This window comes from Ursus maritimus, unplaced genomic scaffold (assembly GCF_017311325.1).
Source record: "Ursus maritimus isolate PB19 unplaced genomic scaffold, ASM1731132v1 scaffold_17, whole genome shotgun sequence".
Taxonomy (NCBI): Eukaryota; Metazoa; Chordata; class Mammalia; order Carnivora; family Ursidae; genus Ursus; species Ursus maritimus.
In genome coordinates this window covers 50,216,501-50,233,041 of record NW_024424119.1, presented here as the reverse complement: position 1 = coordinate 50,233,041, position 16,541 = coordinate 50,216,501, and the positions used below count along the sequence as shown (strand labels likewise).

Genomic DNA, 16,541 nt, shown 5'->3' with positions numbered 1-16,541 from the left:
GTTAATCCTACATATCCAATTAGTTTTTCATTTCAGGAATTACATTTTTCTCAACTCTAGAATTTGTTTGGTTCTTTTAATATTTTCTATTTCTCTCCTCATTATGTTTTCCTTTGTGCTCTTGAATGTATGTGTAAGAGCTAAAGTCCTTGTCTGCTAATACTGTATTCTCTATCTTTTATAAATTTGTTTTTATGATTTTTCTGTTTAGGACTCTCGTATTCCTAATTTTTTGTATGTCTAGTAAATTTCTCTTAGAGAATGTGCATTGTGAATTTTATGATGTTGAACTATGGACTTTGTTGTCTTTCTTTAAAGAAAATTGGACTTTATTGTAGCAGGAGTTAAATCAACTTGCAAATTTCTTTGACCTTCTTAATGGCTTGTTTTTAAGCTTTTTAGGGGTAGATTTAGAGTAGTGTTGGGGCACTTGGGTGGCACAGTGGTTAAGCGTCTGCCTTCGGCTCAGGGCGTGATCCCGGCGTTATGGGATTGAGCCCCACATCAGGCTCCTCCGCTGGGAGCCTGCTTCTTCCTCTCCCACTCCCCTGCTTGTGTTCCCTCTCTCGCTGGCTGTCTCTATCTCTGTCAAATAAATAAATAAAATCTTAAAAAAAAAAAGAGTAGTGTTAGCATACAGATGTAGGTTTATTTTGGCCCAATGCTAAGAGGCATAAGTTTTCTGGGGGCTCTTTCATATATCCCATTTCAAATTCCCGTTGAGGGGCAGTTCTGTTTGTATTACCCTATTACTTCAAATGCAATATACCTAAAACCTAAAGCTTTATACTCCCTCCAAATTATTTCTTCTTTTACTTCTCTTTTTCTCTCAAATAGCTTCCAGCTCTTCTGTTATATCATTTGTTCCTAAAATCTTAGTCATTTTTGACACCTCTCTGTCCTATAATTAATTGCCAAGGCTCATTAATTGCTTTAAAGATTTTATTTATTTATTTGAGAAAGAGAGAACAAGCAGTGGGGAGGGGTAGAGGGAGAGGGAGAGGGAGAAGCAGACTCCCTACTGAGAAGGAAGCCTGATGCAGGGCTCAATCCCAGTACCCGGAGATCATGACCTGAGCCATAGGCAGACGCAACCAACTGAGCCACCCAGAGGCCCCAGCTAAGGCTTATTAATTTGGCTTTTCCAGTGCTTCTCATGTCTTTCCTCTCATTTTAATTTCTGCTGCAACATCTATTTATTCATTCATTTAGCAAATACTTGTTGAAATCCTATATATGCTAGGACTTTTCTCCTAGGAAATTGGAAATATGTGATTTCTACAATATAGCAGAGTACTCAAAAATGGTAAGACCCAATAAATACTTGTAAAATAACTCACCAAATGAATATATTAGGTTGAACCATATGAAACTGTAATTTTTTAAGGTCAAAGTAGTCATGTCAGTAATTTCCTGTGTTCAACAAGTATACTGCTATTAAGATGCAGAGATACATATTATGTTATTCCCAATATTGTTAATGTTAACAACAATAATCTTAATGTTGCATTTAATTTCTTTCATTAAACTATAAAACTTGACTTCCCTCTTCTTTGCCTACCAGGAAACACGAAACTATCCAGAATCATATCCACAACTGCCAAGGGATGAAACAGTGGAGAACCCTCATCTCCAGAAGCACATTCTGGAATTAGCATCCATTCTAGATGTTCGAAACGTGTTCCTCGAGAGTACCATAGATGACTATTAAAACAAAAATCCTCTTGTTGAAACAATTTTTCATTTGCCACAGATTTTACATGGTGCAGTTTTCTAATGTGATGACAGACACATAGTGGTGTTACTTAGTTTTAATTTTTTAATTTAAGGCCACCATTTTAAAAAACAAACTGAAAAAATTGTTCAGACTTTTAGGGTAACTGTTTTAAAATACAGTCTTTCAAGTCTTTTAAAAAACTCAATTAATCTTAGAATTTTTACTTTTCGGTTTTGAGGTATGCCTACTTACCTCCATCATCTGTCCCTACACACAAATAGTCAATGTTGTCACCCTCAGAAGAGTAAATCATTTATTTTTATATAATGAGGAAAATCCAACTCTTATACTTGGACCTTAAATGTGTGGATTTAGAAAATATATCATTGTTCACAAAGATGAAACTAGCCAGCATGGTCTATTAAAAATCAAGAACAGTCTTTCCATAATATTTCTTTTCATTCCAGCTTAGTAGGTAGACAAATGTGTGATTCTTTGAAGCATAATCAAGACAATTTTTGAAATCATTTAATTCATTAAATACTGTCATAATTTCAGAAACTGTATAGGATTTGATTTGCATCTGAAAGTTAAATCCTTAACTGAAGTCTTAAGATGATAAATAACACTTGGAATGTGTGAGCCCTGTGTTATCATGAGATATGCTGGCATATTTTGCTTTCTTTGTAATATGAATGCTGGAAATGAAAAAAAAAAGACTTTTAAGTATTGCGGTCAAAAAAATCAGATTGTTGCTTTCATAATACAATGTTTCCATAAGGAGTTCTATTTAGATCTTGATTCATGACATCAAGTTTAAGGACTATCCAGATTGAAGGCTGTGGCATGTAGTACAGAGGTTATAATTTTTTTGCCTAGTTCACATTTATGATTCATCAAAGTCAGAGATGTTACTAATTTTAGTTGGGGGTAGCTGAAATGGAAGTAACTTTTGCATTGACAATTTGGAAATAAGGTTTTTTAAAAACTCCTTATATTTAATATTTTATATTCATGCACAAGATTTTTTATTATTTTAGATAGGACTCCATATATAATATTTTTGTGTGTTTTTTCTTCTCTGTCATCCCCTTCATAATTTCATAAGCATTAGTGATGATGCTTTGGGTTTTATCCCCCTTCTTTTGACTCCACAGCATTCACGTTCAGAAATCTATGAACCAAAAGCCCTTCTACCTAATTTTCTGTACAGGCTTACATTCTACCTCTGGCAGTCCCAGGGGAAATAAGGCGATTGCTTTTGGTGCCTCTTTCCTGTGTCCTTAGGGAAATTTTACTGTAATATTTTTAACTTGGTTTTCGTTTTGGGCATAGGGAATTAATTTGGGTCTAAGTTATTCATATACCTGTTCTAATTTGCTGATTTTTCATCTGAAGCCTTGAAATTATTGTTCTTGGGTTTAGGGAACTTCATGGTATTTCGTTCATTTTTTTTTCCATTATTTTTGTTTGTTCTTTTAAACATTATTTCAGAAAGCTTTAGAAAACTTATCCAGGAGGGAGATTTCCTTTGCCTAGTGGGTTGTTTTTCTATATCAGATAAAGACTGCTTTTCTTTTTCTCAGTACCTTTATAAACTTCTTGGCTTTCCTTTCATAATGGTGTTCACCTGGATTACAGCAATAGGCAGACCTCTTGTTTCAGTCCCCCTGAAGTTCTGTGCCAGTAATGTACCTGACATCATGTATTTTCCTCTCTTCTGATGCTTAAAATAATATTTATCCTCCTGAGCTTTATTCTCACTTGTTTAGCATAAAGAACACTGGTCTGAGAACTAGGAGACTTGAGTTCTAATCCCGGCTTTCGCGGTAACTAGCTTTATGCCCTTTGACAAGTGTCTTCATGTTTCTGTTTTAGAGTATTCTCATCTGTAAAATGAGGGCATTAGCCCACGTCCTATCCAGTTCTTTGGTTCTATAATTGCAATCTTGATTTCCCTCCCCGTGCCACCTGGAAAACTAGTTCCCTGAGTTTAGCATAGACATTTTCTTTTCTAACTCATATTTAACTTGTTTTTGTTCACAAAGATATCTGAGTCTCAATTATTGTAGAAGCTAACCTGGTGACGAAATTAGAACTTTTGTGATTAGAAACATGTTTGCCCAAGGTCAAGGGGTCTTAGAAATCACAGCAAGGGTTTAGATGATGACATTGTTCCTTGAGCTGATAGTAGTATAATTTCTTACTGGTAGTTAAAAATCTAAAGTGAGCTGAAGCGATCTTGAATCTTTAAGAAAGGAAACTGTGCTAGAAAATTCTAAACTATTGTTTCATTGATGCCTTCAAAAGAATGTGGACTGAACAACTATATTCTGGATTTTATTCTAGGCATTGGGAAAGCAAATGAATCAGACTTAAAAATCCTTGTCTTCATGAAGGTTATATTTTAGTAGGAGGAGTCAGGCGATAAACATAATAAGTAAGAAAATTTATGTTAGAGAGTTGTAAGTTGTATGAAGAAAATTTAGAACATGGCAAGGGAAATGTTTTGATTGTTTTTGGGTAAAGAACAGTGTCTAAATGAGTGATCAGGGTAGACCTTATTGAGAAGATTACATTTGTGCAAACACTTCATCTTCCTTCCTTCCTTCCTTCCTTCCTTCCTTCCTTCCTTCCTTCCTTCCTTCCTTTTACTTTTTATTATGAAAATTTTAAGCGTAGGTAGCATTTAATGAACCATCCTCTACCTATCACAAAGCTTCTACATTTTAAGACATTACTAAAGGACAATCACCCATGGGTATTGGCAAAGAATCTTTTTTTCAATGCATACCACTCCCCTCTATAAATATAAAAATATTAAGCCCCTTATCTATTTAATTCTAGAATGCATAGAAATTTAAACATTGGAACTAAGAACAAAGGAAAGCAATGGGAAAAAGCACTTCTTTGTTTTCAAATTGCACAGCCTCCCCCTGGAGATTCTGATACAGTCTCTCACCTCCCTTTAAGAATCACTGCAAACAAAACAAGGTATAGGATTGCAAGAATTCCCGTACACACAAACAGCGTTAAGCACAATGGAATTATTTTCTTTCTTTATCCGTATATTTCTGAAGTTGATAAAGCAGCTATTTTCCCTGTTTCTCAGAAGAGAAAGCTGAGACCCCAAAAATCTATATGTTTATTCATAGTGGCAGAGCTAGATCAAAAACTCAAATCTCCTAACCTCAGCCCAGTCTTTGTATAATGAACAAGAAAGGAATAATTAGAGATTTCTATTTTGGCACAAAAGGTTAAGGTATTTTTAAAAATATATCAAGTATTGAAACCAGGAAATCAGCCCCGCAAATTTTTACTTATTAATTATAAGAAATCCCCAACTCAGACAATTTAGCCTTGATTCTAGCCAGGATATATTTTTTTTTTTTGTATATGTGTGTGTGTTTTCCTCCTAGGAAGTGGTGCTCTCAAAACCTCTCAAAGCACAGAGAATTTATTGTACCCTTGATATTGTTACCAAGTTGAAACGTTTTGAAATTATAAAAGCAAACTGCAATCTGGTCATGACTGAAATTTTCTGGATACAGGATCTGGGTTTTATTTCTTCCTTACTTGTGGCTCCTGCCTTTTATTTTCTTCTTGTGATAGAATTCCCTGAAACAGATTAGGTGGTAGTTGTACTGAATTTCATTGAGGAAAACAGAAAAGCTTCCAATCTGATTTACATATCCATCTGCGAAGCTTTCTTTAGCATTCTCCAAGTTTAATCTCTGACCTGTGTGACTTCGTAACTTTCTGTCTCTTAAAAGGGGTTTGGACTCAGTTGAAAAATCTTGTACTTAGTTATCCATGAAGACTTGTAATCAGCCTGATATATAGAGAACATTCTGGACTGGAAATAGAGTAAGGTGCCAAGGGTCAGCAAACTTGGCTACTGCCAGTGATTCAGAACCACCTTCCTACCCTAAGTGAGTAAAAACGTTTGCTATGAATAGGAATGGTATGGATCTCCTGGTGATATTTTGGATGTATATGTTCCTGTGCGTGTTTGGAGAATATAAAGGGTATTTACACGGAGGGCTCTTTTGTTGACCTTATTTATTTGAAGATCTTATTTTATTTGTGATCGCATGTGTATATTTTTGTGATGCTAAATGCAATATCTCTGTATACTTTTTTTTTGTATATATGTACAGATTTGTAAATATATTGGTATGCAATGATGCAGTATGTGTATATTATATACCCATACCCACTGTGGGCTGAATTTATTTAAGTTCTGTGAGGACATCATAGTGGCATTGTTCATGCTGCTGTAATTAGGTTGTGGCTATGTCTCATTCATGAGCCTCTGTTTTGAGGGGCTTGTGTTTGGGTAAAATTGGCTAATTTTTGGAGTTGGAATTAGGATATGAAAATATTAACAGAAAGCAGGATATTCTTAGCTTTTAAAACATCTGCCAATTTCCATTTAAATGGATGATAAGTTAGTGATATAAACCTGAAAAACCTTAGTGTGTGAAACTGAGACACCAGCAGGTTCTTAAGCTATATTAGTCATTTATTTTCTTGACCCATAGCTGAGAATTATTATTGAGTAGTATTTATATTGAGAATTAAGGGGTGTGGAAAAATTACTTTGATCACATTTCAAAATAGATAGGAACATGTCCTTTGAATAGAGAAATTTGTTTGTAGTTGCCATGTCAATACCTGATACTAAATTTTAATTTTGGAACAGTGTTTTCACCGATGTGTCTCATTTTATATCTGTCTCTGTGAGGCAGAAAAAGGGGCATTAGCTAGGGGAAGGCTGTACCTAAGTGGGGTGGGGTTTATAAGGAATAGGAGATTATTAATCTGTATATTTGCAGCAGCTGTGATTAATTTAGTCCTGTCTTGGCATTTCAGACTATAGATTTTTCTTTTTGGAATCACATATCAAAGATGAGTAGGCTCATCTGAGAAAATGCTTCTAGTGAATAAAATGCCTCCAGTTATATTTCTTTGTCTCTATGAGACCACTTGTGTTCTGCAAATTGATGATATATTCACACATGAAATAGAATTCTTAATATTAGGTGCATGGCGTGCTATCAAATCTGGGCCTCCAAACCTCTACCAAGGATGATGGGTGGGGGAGGATATCCTCTTAGAGGACAGGGAATATGTGCAGTGCCAATGTGTGAACGTGGAATGTCACAGAGTATCAAAGTTCGGTCACTCCTGTTTTCACCTGGCTTGTGTATTTGCATGGACAAGCGTAGATGTTTTGTTTTAGTCTACACTTGAATACATTCACCGCAAAAATTAAATAGAGGTTATTTTTTGCATGATAGAACTGCAGAACAACTGTTTACCCCATTGTTTTTCAGACGATTTCATCTCTGTGATCAATATTAAATTATCTTAGAAAGAGGAGTTGGAGTCAGAAGTCGGTTTTACCACCCAACAAATGTTACTTTTGCCTCTTTGTTGTATTTTTAATAAGAAGCCAGCTATTCGTAACACCTCTCAATTACAGTGTTAAATTTAAAATAAAGCTGTAATTGCCTTTTTCATAAATAAATATTAAAATTTGGTAATGTAGTATTTCTGAAAAATCAGCGAAAATGTCATAGTGTCTAACATTCTGTTGTTGTAGTAACCAAATCATTCATTGCAATTGGAGAGTAGCAGAGCAGGTGTTACGCTATTTAAAATTCATAGAACTGACTCAGGCTCAGTATGGACATTAATTTGAGGAAAGGAGCAACAGGAAGAAGTGTGGTAGATGAGATTGACTTTGTGAACATGACCTCTGTTTCTAACAGTTGTAAAGCCAGTTACTTTGCAGTTAAGTAAGGTAAGAATTGTTTAGAAAACCAAACCTTTCCCCTGTTCTGTACTCTTAGACGTTGATACTTTATTCCTATTCATGCTGCACCTCCCAGGCTTTCCTGGATACTGTGACCACTTTACCTTTAAAAAAAAAAAAAAAAAAAAGGCAATGCATCGTCCTCAAACTAAAATTTCAGAACATGGTATTTCACTGTGTTCCAGCTTCACTGAGTTTTTGAACAGAGACTTATTAAGCATGCCTTGTGTTTAAGGAAAAATAATTGATGTGTGAATGGAATCAATCACCTATTGAAGGGAAGGGTGTCAGGATAGTGTAGGGGGACATACCCTGAAATTGGGTAAAGATAAATGTATTAAATTAAGTGTAACTGACTTGTTGGTGCCATAGAAATATTTCCTTTGGAAGTCTGTAAATATGAAATGTTTTTTTAAGCTCAGATTGGTATTTTTCACTTATTAGTTTGGTGTAACTTTTGAGAATTCCATTTCTGTATAATGCTGGTAATCACTGAAGTACCATTTTTTAATTTCAAAATATTTTTGTTAATCTCTTTTGTGTTTTCTTTAAAAGTTATTACTTAAACTACTCTAAGCAGTGTGATTTTTTAAGAAAAAAAACATTATTTGAATAGTAGATTCAGTTTTTTAATAGTTGGAAGTACATTTTGTTAATTCTGCACTCCAGATTCACTTAAGCCTGAATTTGGTCATAAAACATACTATTTATTAGGAATATTTTCCTATTTCAGTGAACATTTCCAGTCTGTATCTTAAGACAATCATCTTTTTAGGTATAGTATTGTTTATTGACAATACTATTGTTCAGAGTTTTACTCTTCTGATAGGTTTATGGAATGAAAATAAAGTGAGTGATTCTATCATGTTCAGAATGAAATAGGGAATTATAGCTAGCTTTCCTATAGGTCTGCAGTAAACAGTATTTAAATTTTTATATCACTAGTATTATTTTCTCTTTCGAAGCTTTTGTGAATATCCACTTGTCTGTGGTGAAAATTAAGATTTGTGAACGTTAAAATTTGACCCATAAGTTTTTCTCAAACATCAAATCAGTATGATCAACCATTATAAATTGTGAAATGATAATATACGATAATTGCAAAGTAAATACTTCCAAACCATAGAAAAATAACCACTGCATCTATAAAGATTTTATTCCTACCCTCCTTTGCATGTTATGATTTTTTCCTAAATTATAAGTATGTGTTGTGATGTATTAAAAATCTGCAGGAAAAAAAATTGCTTAGAATGTTTCAGGGTAATAAGAATTTTTATTATTTCCTGAAGAATGAGGGGTTTTTTTGGTTTTATTTTGTTTTGTTTTGTTTTAGCTCTTGGTTATCTTATTAAAAATAAGTTTTTATGGTTCAGTAAAATAGTTTAGGACTTCACGTTCGTAGCTTTTTATAGGTATCTGGATGCAGTCCTTTTGCCACATAGACCATATGGCTAGTTCTCCAATGATTTGTTTGTTTGTCTTTAATAAACCTTGCTGTCCAACAATCAAAGAGTCTTATATTTTAGAGACTTCTTCCCCTTGAGGTAGACAGGACTTAGATAATAGGAAAGGCAGATACAATGTCCTGACATTTTCACAGTAGAGCTTACAAGTGAAGGAAATTAACCAGATAGGTTATCTTCATTGTGTAGCACCAGTACAAATAGCGGTTCATTAATCATTGAATCAGGTGAAGCAGTTATAAATCATTCCTTACTTTCCTCTAAATATTATTGTCATTTCAGGCCACATTATTATATTCTCTGGGCAGTTTCCATTGTAAGGTTGAATATCCTTTTTCTTTATTCAAATCATCACTAAAGGTTAAGCTAATCACAGAGTAGTTAAAATAAGTTATTATGTTTGATCTTTTTCCCTGAAAATAATGGCGAACCTATTGTCTATATTATGGATATTAGGCATAAATGCCCTTGTTTCAATCATAGCAGAAATTACATTTGGAGAAAACAATTACTTGATTTTGTAGTGGTGTGAAATACTTTTTAAAAATTGTGCTCGTCTGTAACTGAAATGTTCTAGAATTGTAACACTATAGGGATTATAGAGTTATATTTATTAGCTCTCCTCAAGAGATTGAAGCACAATAATTTTCATGTAACAGTTCTTATCCAAGTGCTGCTAATCTGTGTGCAAATAATGAAGCTATTTGGTTGCCTATCTAGCTATTCACAAATCACTGTAATCCTTGAGACTTTGTCTTGTTGCTCATTTGTACTAAATTTTGGGTATTGTGGGTTAATATTTTAGATCAAAATCTGTCAACTCAGCTCTATGAGACAGCAAACCATTTGGATTCATTAGTTTTATATGTGTTGTCAGTAGAATAAATTTTGAAGGGGCTATTTACTACCAATGACTAAGGGGGAAATTACATTGTCAATATCATTTGACTTGAACATTTGTGGTATTGTGAAAGTCTTATTTGTTGTTTTTCTGAATTGCTTAAGCCATACATACTCTTAAGAATGTTTTCCTGTTGTGTTCCTTTTCAGTAGCCTTTTTCTGCTTTGTCTGTTACAGTTAATACTTCATAGACTTTAGAAACTGAGAAGTTATTGAAACATTTTATTTTCTTGATTGCGTCACTTTTGACTCTTGTATGATATGTGATTTGTCATAAAGGATAGCAAGCCTTTCACTAACTACTTCACTAAATGAATTTCAGAGTAAACACTGTGATTCTGCAGAGTGGATTCAGTAGGCCCTTCTTTCCAATGTTTTCTTCTGTTATGGTGCCTACCACCTTAAGGGCACTTAAATGGTAGAGGATGGAAAGTTAACCGTTGTTTTGATGTTTATTGAATAACAAGATTACAGAAAATTTGATTTTTGTTGTCAGTGTATTGAAAACATTTTTGCATTGATAAATGTTCTCTAGGAATGTGACTACATTCATCAGGTGTGAACTCTTGTAAATGAATTTTGTATCTTGAATCCACGTGTATATTAAGTGTATCATCAATATAAAAATAAACATTATTTGCTTAAAGTTTTTGGTCCTTCAGGATTGTTGACAACATAAGTGCTACTCTGTTAGGGTTTGCTTCTTTCAGGTAATACCTCAGACACTTCAGACTGTCTTGGGGTCGTAGCTTCAATGCTTATTCTTCTAGTTGGTGTCTTCTGAGCCCTAGTCTTGGTTTTTTCCCTGCCCTGCTCGAAGTGGTCAAAACTGTCACACGCAGAGGATTGTTTGGCAGGGGGGATGGAAGCTGCTGACCTTCTGGCTGTTTTGGGGTCCTGGGCAAGAGCAAGAATGACTTCAGTGTGGAATGTCTGACTTGGTTGGCGTTGAGGAGTCCAGAGAGCGGACGTAGGCTAATTTGCAGTGTTAACTTTGAACGAGGCAGTTTTACCCGCCGAGTGTGTTCAACTGTCAGAAGTTGGAGGCCCCTTAAAAGATAATGAAATGAATGTAGTGGTGGTGCCATCACCTTATTAATGAAATGCAATATTTCGGAGTGCATTACATAAGGGTATGATTCTAGAAACTTTTCTTTCAATAGTACATTATGCGTGTCCTGCGTTGCGATATAAAACGTATAACCTGCAGTAGGTTATAGGCACCAAAGTTAAAAACTAGTCACAAAGCACGAAGACCTGGTTCTAGTTTCTGAAGCCGCTGGCTTCTGTGTGAGGAGGGAGGCAGGGACTCTCGGTGATCACCTGACTACACGGTGGCAAGGCAGCTAGCTGTGCAGGGCGCAGTGGGATTGGGATGCGGGAAGCGGAACGGAAACTCCCTTCGTTCCGTGCAGCACACGCTGGCGCCAAGGCACCAAATGGGTGCTTATCCTTTCTGCCACAAGGCTCCTCCCACTTCCCCGCTCCGCCCCGCCCCCTTAAAAAAAAAAAACAACAATAAAGGCTTTGGCCACCCAGTCATCATCCACGCGTCGGGCCGCTGGGTGACGTGGCAGGCCGGTCTTAGGGAGCGCCCAGCCTCGCGCCCGCGCCCTCCAGCGGCTCCGACCCAACCGCAGCCCCGAAGACCTCGCCGTCGACCGCGGAGACCGCGCGCGGGCGCATGCGCGTGGCAGGCCCGCCCCGTGCGCAGCCACTTCCGGCGCGCTGGTGGAGGTGCGGTTCCGGGTCGCTGCTCCGCTCGCCGGCGGGCCGTGGGGGCTAGTGACGCGGACCGGCGTTCACGAGAGGTCCCGGAGGCGGGGCTCTGCCCGCTGCCCAGAGAGCGGCAGGTGCGCGGGCGGGGGCCGGAGATGCCTGGAGGCCCCTCTTTCTGCCGGTGGCCTCGGTCTGCCCCCAGAGCGGCCGGGATGGGGTTGCCCAAAACCCAAGGCGGGGGGCGGTACCGGGGTGCTGAAAGGGCGGGGGTGTGGGCAGAGGGGCTTCCCGGCCGGGGAGTCTGAAGCCTAGGGTTTCAGGATTTTGACCCCCCGGAGCGACCTTGGACAAGTCAGCCCTCCTCTCCGGGTCTCAGTTCCCTTGCTGTCAGATGGGAGAGACGTTGAGTCCCTCCCTTCTTTGACAGTCCAAACGCGGGCGGTTCTAGAAGGAGCCTGAGTGAGTGGGATCCAGACAGTCGCGGCAGGTACCTGCCTATCCCTGGGCGTTAGGCAGTTGTTTTTTTTACCCAATTTAGCCATTCTTTTTCTCAGCGACGTTCTTGGTGCGAGTCAAGGCCCTCTGACTAGACAGCCCGGGTCTGGCCAGGTAAACAAACAATGTGTGACTGTCAGAATCAACTGAGAAATAAATACTGGCCCTAGGAAACCACAGTCTTGTTCAAGTTGATTTTGCTCGGGGCTCCCAAGGTGAAGTAAATTTAGGCACCAATGAGAAATTCTTTTCTTTGTGCCTGTTGGTGAAGCTGTTGGGCAGATCACAAATGCAAAGGCGAAGGTAGCCCACTGAGGATTGTAGCAGTGATAGATTCTCCCCTCTGTCTTCTGGTTAATCCTCCTTCTCTCCTCTTCCATTCCCCCCAACATTTTGGCCTTTCTTGAAAGGAAATACCCAATGCATTTTATCTTGTTTTCATGCAGGACAGAATGCTTTGACTTCCAAGCTGTTTTAAATCTGGTAGATAAGCCAGGTGAGTAGGGGCTTTACAGACATTGAAGAATTGTACAGACTTAAATGGATAATCTGAAGTGGTAAGAGGTCATTTGTAGATCTTAGAGCAGAATTTACGTGTCCTCCACAGAACATGGAAAGTTAGGGTTGGAACCAGAATATTGGTATTTCATATAACACTGGGAGGAAAAGCCGTTTGAATCCCATGTTGAATATCATGTAAAATATTCTGAAGATGAAACTGAGTTCAGGTCATTTTAATCACCCTAAAAGAGAACCATGCAGTATTTCTAGGAAATGTTTAAGAGTATCTGATGCTTATATAGGATAGTTGTCTGGCTTGCCTGTTTTTTCTAGGTTGTCAGCTTTTTCTAGTCAACAGCTGATGGCAAACCGTCCTAGAACATTAGAATGTTATACCTTTATCCCCATATTGGGTACATATTTTTGTCTTCCTCTTAAAAAAAAAAAAAAAGTAAACCGTAGTTAATATTGGGGGAAGGATTCCAAACCATTATGTGATGTTAATGTGTACCCTGGGAAATTGTACTGTATGTGTTATATGCCATAACCAATGTGGCGTAATAAAGAAAAAGGACGTGTGAGTCAGAGTCCTGGGTTCAAATACCAGCCCTGCCACTTAAGCACACACTCTTTGGCAGATTACCTCATCTCCTCGAGACTGGATTTCCTTATCTGTTTATGCATGTGAAGCACCTGAGTGCTTTTTAAATGTTTAGCAATTGTGTTCTATTAAATGTACATGTAAAATTATGAAACTTAATTTTGAAACCTAAAGCTTAACATAACTCAGCGGTGATATCTCTCCTGTGTTTAACTTAGCTCTCTTTTGTCTGATTTATAGATACTGTTCTGTAAGCCCTTGGCCCACATTTAAGTGGGAATGCAGCTATCTTGGATGTCTGGAACTTTTTAGGCACCAGTCTCTGAAGTCCTGGTTGCTGGCCTAAGGACTACACTACTGGGGTGGTTCACGAGCTGGCCATCCGTGCAGGATAGCCACACAGCAAAAATGTTTGCAAAACTAAAGAAGAAAATTGCAGAAGAGACTGCTGTGGCCCAGAGGCCAGGAGGTGCTACTAGGATCCCACGGTCGGTGAGCAAGGAATCGGTTGCCTCTATGGGAGCGGACTCAGGAGATGACTTTGTAAGTATCTTCTCTAGTTTTTAATATTTGGTACAGTTTTGATATATTTTTTAAAATAGTATTTCAGAGAGTCTTTTCCATAAATATTTTCTTTTAAAATTGAAAGATTATTTGGGGTTTATATCTGATTCTTCCCTACTCTAAGGCGCTTTTCTTTTTTTTTTTCCTATTTTTTTCAGAGTCCCTTTTCATATTGTCTACATTGTCCTCTTGTACTCCTTTTATCCCTTATGCATCTTCTTTTATATTTCATTTCTCAAAAAGCCTTGGCCTATTATCTCTGCAGACAAATATACTTTAAGTCATTGTTGCCTAACATGGCCTGGGAGTTATGGTGTGGAGTTAGCCAGAGTGTACTATTTTACTGGGAAAGTTGATGAAAAGATGACACCCCTGACTGCAGTATGTCCCTTATTTGTAAAGGACCTTTGTGTATGGAAAGATTTCAGGAAAATGAAGATGCTGTTGTGTTAGGTAGGATTAAAAGTGTGTCTTTGGCATATGACAGGATCCTCTCAGAGTCAGATATCTTTTTAAGAAAATAATTTATAATGCTTGATATATGTAAAAGAATGTATGTAATATAAATGTAGAGTGTAAAGCATAAAAATAAAATGAACGCTTGTTAATGTTTCACCTATTCAAAAAACTAGAACATTGTGGATACTGTTGAAGCCACTTGTGTGCTCCTGCCCACTTCACTTTCTTCCTCCCTGCCCTCCAGATAACCCTATCTTAAATTTTGTATTTATCATTCTCTTGATTTTTAAAATTTCCTCCCAGATATGTAATATATCTATAAATAATTTGTTGCTTAATGTTGCTTATTTGTGAACTTTATAAAAATGGTATTTCATAGTTTTCTTGAACTTATTTTTTTTTAATTCGCCATGTTTCCAGATTACATCTGTGTTCCATAAAGCTGTGATTCATTTGTTTTTACTGCTGTGTAAGATTCCAGCATCTAACAAGGCCACAATTTATCTCTGTCTTTTCCTGATGATAGACATTGAATTGTTTTCCAGGGTCAGATGAGTCTTCTTCCTCCTTTCTTGTACTACCTGTCCTGGGTCACATTACATGGCAGAAGCTATTAGGTTATGGGGATGGGACAATAAGATTACCTGATCTAAATCTTTGGCTGCTATATTTAACAGGAAATGTAATGCACATTTGATCCCCAGGCTGAAGGATATATTTTTAATGCTGAGTTCTGTGGCAGAAGTACCTGCTTTGCCTTCATGATGACATTCTAAATGAAGTCTCTCAACTTGAAAGTATTCCAGATAGAGATACTGGCCTGAATTCTGGAAGTATTTTCCTTTGAGACTTCTAAAGTAATCTACTTGAACTTACTTTCTATACATTCTGAACTTTACTCCGTATCTCCACACTTGTGTATCCCACTGCATAGATTTCTCCAACCAGATGCTTTTCCTCTAGTGTCTCAGATTCTGAAATGAACAAAAGTGAATTCATTAACTCCATCTCCAAATGTGTACCTCCATCCCCTAAGTCACCAGCAAGAAATCTTAGAAGCATTTTAGACTCTTCCCTCCATTTCTTGGTGTCCAGTCAACAAGTATTTTGGTTTTCCATCTTCTAAATGTCTCAAACTTGCTCTCTTTACTCCATTACTAGTAGTGCATTTACTTCCATTCTATTTCAAGCTGTCTTTCTTTTTTGGATGAATGTGGTAGCCTATCTGGGCTCCTTGCCTCCAGTAACTCCTTAAAGCAGATGTGTTCCTGTCTCTTCAGTGCTTAAAACTCCTCAGTTGTTTTCCCATCACTTTCAAGATGAAGTGCAAACTCACAGTACAGTGGTAAACTGTCATGGTCTTGGCACAGCTTACCTATCCAGTCTCATCTCACTCTCCTTTCCTAGACCCTGTGCTCCATCCACGTTGAACCTATTGCATTTCTGGAATGGGCAACATTCCTTGCCCACGTGGATTTTTGCCCACAGATTTTTGCACTCGCTGTCTCCTCTCTCTGAAATGTCTCCTCTCTCTGAAATATCTCGTCTCTTCCTTTTGCTCCTGAGTTCCTCTGACAAACTTTGTGCTCCCTTCAACACTTACATGTTACTTTCAGGAAGCTCTCTTGACCTGACCTGCCCTTGTCACCCCCTCTACTCCTTACCACTCCTGGCTGAGTTTGGCCGCTTATCTCCTGCTGACCACTGTAATAGCACCTATTACACGTAGGTGGTTTGCTTGTTTGTCTCTCACTAAACTGGGAGGCTTATGAAACGCAGTAGAGAGTAATAGTTAGGAACTCAGGTCAGGTTAAGGAGTCAGACCTGGATTGGATTCCCAGCTTCATCGTTATTATGTGACTTGGGGCAAGTTCCTTTTCTCTGCTTTAGTTTCCCCATCTGTAAAATAGGAACTATACTTGTTTTTATTAAAGTATTTGTGTCGGGGTCCCCAAGGTTTACCCTGAGGTTCGATTATTTAAGAGGACTCACAGAACTCAGCATGGTTTTACTCACTGCTGTCATTTATTACAGTGAAAGGATACAAATCATAATCAGCAAAAGGAAAAGGTGCACGAGGCAAAGCCTGGAGGAAACCAGGTGCAAGCTTCTAAAAGTCCTTTCCCCCTGGAGTTACATAAGCACATACTTAATTCCCCCAGCAATGAGTTGTGACAGCATACATAAAATGTTGTCTTCCAGGGAAGCTCCTTAGAGATTCAGTGCCCAGGGATTTTATTGGAGGCTCTTCACATAGGCACCCTTTGCCAAGCATTTACCAAAATTCCGGGCTCCTAGAA

At 37.8% G+C, this 16,541-nt stretch overlaps 2 protein-coding genes across 3 annotated transcripts in view; both read left to right on the top strand.

The window, feature by feature from the left end:
* The window catches only part of SCAI (suppressor of cancer cell invasion), a 126,831-nt gene extending 124,075 nt beyond the window's left edge, over window positions 1-2,756 (top strand). For both annotated transcript variants that reach the window (XM_040631877.1, XM_040631878.1), the window contains one exon: window positions 1,565-2,756. In XM_040631877.1, the coding sequence (XP_040487811.1) occupies window positions 1,565-1,711 (147 nt within the window). In that variant the 3' untranslated portion in view covers window positions 1,712-2,756. The remainder of the gene's footprint in view (window positions 1-1,564) is intronic.
* Window positions 2,757-11,580: 8,824 nt separating this feature from the next.
* The window catches only part of GOLGA1 (golgin A1), a 46,190-nt gene continuing 41,229 nt past the window's right edge, over window positions 11,581-16,541 (top strand). Inside the window, exons 1-3 of the mRNA XM_040631875.1 lie at window positions 11,581-11,755; window positions 12,563-12,612; window positions 13,459-13,761. Coding sequence (XP_040487809.1) covers window positions 13,627-13,761 — 135 coding nt within the window. The 5' untranslated portion in view covers window positions 11,581-11,755; window positions 12,563-12,612; window positions 13,459-13,626. The remainder of the gene's footprint in view (window positions 11,756-12,562; window positions 12,613-13,458; window positions 13,762-16,541) is intronic.